The sequence below is a fragment of the Corvus cornix genome, chromosome 1 (genome assembly GCF_000738735.6).
Source record: "Corvus cornix cornix isolate S_Up_H32 chromosome 1, ASM73873v5, whole genome shotgun sequence".
NCBI classification, from domain to species: Eukaryota; Metazoa; Chordata; class Aves; order Passeriformes; family Corvidae; genus Corvus; species Corvus cornix.
Genome location: NC_046332.1, coordinates 111,345,735 through 111,351,093, shown reverse-complemented (window position 1 = coordinate 111,351,093; position 5,359 = coordinate 111,345,735). Strand labels below are relative to the sequence as shown.

The 5,359-nt window shown below is 49.0% G+C and overlaps 1 protein-coding gene across 1 annotated transcript; it reads right to left on the bottom strand.

The window, feature by feature from the left end:
• Positions 1–1,279: 1,279 nt before the first annotated feature.
• LOC109143923 lies at positions 1,280–4,142 on the bottom strand. The gene is made up of 4 exons (XM_019282713.3): positions 3,914–4,142; positions 3,505–3,645; positions 2,186–2,602; positions 1,280–2,014 (listed from the first exon to the last, which is right to left on the bottom strand). The coding sequence occupies exons 1-4, from the start codon at positions 4,070–4,072 to the stop codon at positions 1,952–1,954; spliced, it is 780 nt and encodes a 259-aa protein (XP_019138258.1). The 5' UTR covers positions 4,073–4,142; the 3' UTR covers positions 1,280–1,951.
• Positions 4,143–5,359: the final 1,217 nt, after the last annotated feature.

The following is a 5,359-nucleotide window of genomic DNA, read 5'->3' as shown; positions in this document are numbered from 1 at the left end:
CTAAAAAGGTACTTGAAAATTAAGTGACCCATAATTTTCAGATTACCAGTCCTTGAAAACTTTCAGGATATCAGTTTTCTTTCTCTATACTGCACAAGGAAAAAAAAAATCTCAAAACCTCCTCTGGGATAAAACAAATAATTTCCTTCCCACTCCCTATTATTGAGTCCCCAAGTGAAATAGTGGCACCAACAGAATCAACAGAAGATTACCACTCACAATTTCCTTTAGGCAAGGCAATATCCTTATGGATTTTATTATGCTCTCCATTTTAAGTATAAAGAATTTGTTTCTACACTGATAGAATCTTTCAAAGCAGTGAGCTTTCTGAAGTTCAGTCTCTGTGAAGTTACTAACATTTTTAATTAATGACATGAAGGCACTCAAATCTCCTTTGTATAATACAGTGAATTTAAATAAGTTAAAACAACAAAAAACTTCCAATCTTTCTAATAACTTTTAATTCTCTGATTCCTAAGGATTATTAGCAGACAGTCTGCCTTGTATGATAAAAACTGTGTGATTTTATATCCACCAAGCCTGCCTTTAGCACTGTTAGGTGGGGCACAATTTCACCTGTCTTCATTGCCAGTGTGAGGAGATCTACTGGATGTTACTTCACATATTTTGAATAGGGATGCCAAGTAAAATCCAGTGTACTCTTGAAAAGTTAGCATTCTGTCTTCATGCTGAATTTCCTGATGCTGGGAGATTCAAATTAGATTTTTCAAGCTATTTTAACTTTATTTGACATGTAATACATAATACAGATGAGCAAAATAGCACAGTGTTAGTTATCTCGTCACAAGGATTGACAGGACCACAAAGCATATTAGCTAAAGGGGTGTTTATCTCCCCACCTTTACTCATTGGGAAAGGATTGGTAGGGTGGCAACCACACTTAATGTTGGGTTCAGAGACCATGAATCAAGGAAAAAGATTTGCCTAATGTGGCCTCTGGCTTAGTGATTTAAAATAAAGGCACTGCAACAGGCAAAGATGCCCTACAAGTAAAAGGGTAACAGATTGATGCAACATACCCCCTGTCCTTAAATCAAACACATTGTGTTTAAACTGCCTGTTTAAAAAATGCTTGTAGTGCAAAGTGAGTATTCAGAGTCAGCACTGGATGTGTAAAAAGAGGCCCTGCAAGGTGACTGGACACAATTTTTCAAGGGAAGAAGCTGGAAAGGTGCTGTCAGTAATTATATTTGAACAATAAAAAACTGTCTGAATATTTTTAAAGCCTTACAGGTACAGGCTTTGGTGGCCCATATGGTCTTCTGCCCCAAAACACTACTGCCTATTCTGAAATAAAGGTCTATACTCAGCCCTCCAGCTGAAGAATAAATTGGGTGCTGGGTGTGCAATCCAGTTCTTCTGTCAATATACAGAAAACAGAACATCTCACTGAAGGAACCATGTGAGAGGTAGGAACCAGAAAGCACCTGTGACAGCATGCAGAGCAACCCCCTGCACCTCTGCAGGCACTGTTCAGAGCTGGGCCCAGGAGGACAAGAGTTCAAGAGTCTCTGGTATTCAAAACTGGACAGTGAGAAGAGATACAGCCCTGTCAGCCTGAATTTAGTGCCAGAGAAGGTCATGGAGCAGCTCAAGAGCCATCATGTGGCACTTACAGGACAGCCAGGGCATCAGGCCCAGCCAGGATGGGTTTGTGGAAGACAGGTCCTGCCTGACCAACCTGATCTCCACTAAGGTGACCCACTTTGTGGTTCAGGAGACAAGGAGCACTATCCCCCAACACTCTCTTGCTCAAACAGGATTTATTAAAACAAACAAAAAATTTTATGAATATATTTACAAAGGGTTCCACACTTCCTAGCAGGGGGAGCATCACAACTGGGACCATTTGCAGGGGCTGCACAGGAAGCGGGGATTTGAACTCTTGTTTGCCTCCTCAGCCAGGAGGGGAGGTAGCGCAGCACATTTTCTAGTCACTGCTCCCCACGGCCACAGGGGTGTCTCGCCAGCAGATCCTCCACAGTGCCCAGCTCTAGTGGAAAAAGTGCACAGTGAGTGGCCTCAGGGGCAGAAGCAGCAGAAAGTGAATCATGTCCTTGCAGGCATTCAGGAATTCGTAGGCACTGCCAGCTCTCATGGCTGGATGCAGCCCTCAGAGTGTTATTCTTGGGAAGTGCTTGGCAAATGCACCAGAGGTCCCTACCTTATTCGGGGGCTTCTCTGTAGTGTCATAAGAGTCAGGATCATCCTTCCAGTCCTTCTCCTCCTCCTCTACCTGCTCCTGGGCACTGGTGGAGGTTTCCCACTGGCTGCCGTCATCACAGTCAGAGCTTCTCTGCCTGGGCAGCCAGTAGATCCCAAAGAGCACGAGGAGGATTTCAGCACTGACCCAGAACCACCACTCCTGGCAAGCCAAGAGGAGCACTCTTCCTGGGGTGAGTCCAGACTGCTTCTGCATCCTCTGCTCCATCATCAGCTGCCTGGTCATCTCCAGGATGCGTTCCTTCTCATGCTGCCTCAGGAGCTCTTCTGTGTCCTTCACTGATGGAAGATCCATCCTCACTGTGTATTGGAGGATGCCCAGCACCACCAGGATTTTGGTGATCTTTCCAGCTCTGGCCTGGAGGAGGAGGAGGGAGAAAGCAGCTCAGCAGAGCTAGGTGGTGGGGAGATGGTACCTGGGGCAGCAGGGGAAACTGCTGAAACATGAGCCCAGGGACAGGGGCAGCCATCCCCACAGCCCTCAGGGCACCTGCCCCAAGGGTGGAACCTGCCCTGCCCAAGACACTCCCCACAGCCCCTGCACCCTCTCCCCAGCCTTAGAAGCACCCTGGGTGCTGGTGCTTCTTGTCTGTCCCTCAGTTCAGCCTTCCCCCAGCCTGCCCCACTCACTGCTGCCTCAAGCCACACTGCAGCAGTGATGCTGCCACACGGGGCATCTGGGGACATGTTCCCCCTCAGGTCAAAGGCACCAGAGGCCCACAGTGACACCCCGCCCAGCCAGACTGGGCTTTGGAAAGAAACCAGGTGGAATTTAGATGGAACCAGAGTTTATGACCTTTGGAAGAAGGGGCAGCCACTCAGGCGGACTGCACAGCTTTCATGGGGTTGTGGAGGGAGAAAATCAGAAGGGCCAAAGCCCAAATAGAACTTAATCTGGTTATATATTAACTGCCATATAAGAGAATAAAAATGTTTCTCTAAGTTCATTAGCAACAAAAAGGAGGGCTAAGAAGAATCTCCATCCTTTATTGGATGAGAGCGAAATATAGTGAGAGAGAATGAGGAGGAGACTGAGGTATTTAATGCCTTCTTTGCCTCAGTCTTTAGAGTAAGGCCAGTTGTTCTCCGTATACCCAGGACCCTGAACTGGAAAACAGAGATGAGGAGCAGGCAGGAAACAACACCTGGGCAGAGGCACCCAAGCAGGGTGCAGGCACTGTTAAACTCACTGTTCACACAGACTAATCAAGAGTTATTCCCAGCTGCCCAGTCACTTGAGTGATTTACAGTGTTTCTCACCAGCCAAGTCATCTGGCTGCGCTGTTCCTCATGCTGCGTCAGGACCTCTGCCGTGGTCTGCGCTGACTGAGCATCTGCCCTCAGGGTGTGCTGGAGGATGGCCAGCACCAGCAGGATTTTGGTGATCCTTCCTGCCATGGCCTGGACGAGGAGAAGGGAGAGAAGGGGCTCAGTGGAGCTGGGTAGCAGGGAGATGGTGGCTGGGGCAGCGGGGTAGGAAATGCAGGGCCCAGGCACAGGGCACATCCCCGCAGCCCTGAGAGCACTGGCCCCGAGGGCAACACCTGCCCTGCCCGAGGTGCTCTCCACAGCCCCGCACCCTCTCCCCAGCCTCAGAAGCTCTCCCGGGTGCTGGTGCTCCTGGCCTGGCCCCCGCTCAGCCCAGCCTTGCCCCGCCTGCCGCACTCACCGCTGGCTGGAGCCGCACTGCAGCGGCGGCACCGCAACGTGCGCGGTGTGGGGACGTGTCCCCTCCGATGTCACAGACACCAGGGCTCCATGGCCGCACCCCGCCCAGCCAGCCGGGGCACTGGATGGAACTCAGGTGGAACTCTCCTGGAACACACATGGAACTCCCATGAAACCGGAGAGTTTAGCACCTTTGGAAGAAGGGGCAGGAGGCCTACACAGCTTTTGAGGGGTTATGAAGGAAGAAAGTCAGAAAGGCCAAAGCCTGACTGGAAGTTAATTCACACAGTGCTGTAAAAGACAACAAAAAATGTTTTCATAAGTACATTAGCAATGAAAGGAGGCTCAGGACAATCTCCAGCCTTTACTGGATTGGGGGGTAACACAGAGACAAAGGAGAGGAAGAAGCTGAGGTACTTCATGTAAGGCCTGCTTGACAGACATGACCTCCTCCCATGACAAGTTGACCAGGGAGAGGCTGTGGCTCTTGTTTCACAGGAGTTTAGTAAAGGCTTTGATGCTGTTTCTCACAGCATTCTTCTGGAGAAAGTGGCTGCTCATGGCTTGGACATGGTGCTCTTTGGGTACAGAACTGGCTGTGGGGCTGGGCCCAGAGAGTGATGGGGAATGGAGTTACACTCAGCTGCCAGCCAGTCGTGGGTGGGGTTCCTCAGGTCTCAGCATTTGGGCCAGTTCTGTTTAATAACTTTTTCAACAATCTGGAAAAGGGGGTCAGGGATAGATCTCAGTCAGTTTGCAGACAACACCAAGCTGGGCAGGAATGTTGGTCTGCTTCTGGAAGGTTCTGCAGAGAGATCTGGACAGGCTGGATTGATGGGTTGAGGCCAAAGGTATGAGCTCAATAAGACCAAGTGCCAGGTCCTACGCTTGGGTCACAGCAACTTTAGGCAAAGCTCCAGGCTTGGGGCAGAGTGGCTGGAAAGCTGCCTGGTAGAAAAGGAGCTGGGGGTGTTGGTCGACAGGAGCTGAATAAGAACCAGTGTGTGCCCAGGTGTGCAAAAAACCAATGGCATCCCGGCTTATATCAGGAATAGGGGGACCAGCAGGACTTGGGAAGCACATCGAGACCCCTTGCAATCACTTTATTTAAGGCAGGAGACACTCTGTAAAGGCTTGAATTATCTGCAGGCTGCCCAGCTATACTGAAGGACAAAGTGGTGGGACTGCTCCATCAGTTTGTTCTGCATGCTTATACTTTTGTGTCTCTTTTCAGCTATTCCTAAATATTCATATTGTAAGTGTAAAACAGATCAAGGACTGCTGATCACTTTAAAAGAGATAGCAATGAGATCACCCTGCCCTTTGCGTAAAACCATAGCAGCCACATCAATCAGTGAACTATCATAACAACATAAGTCATTTTAAGTTTAGATCTTAAAAATTCTAAGAAAGTCAGCCTATTAAATTCAGTGGGAAACTGAAAACC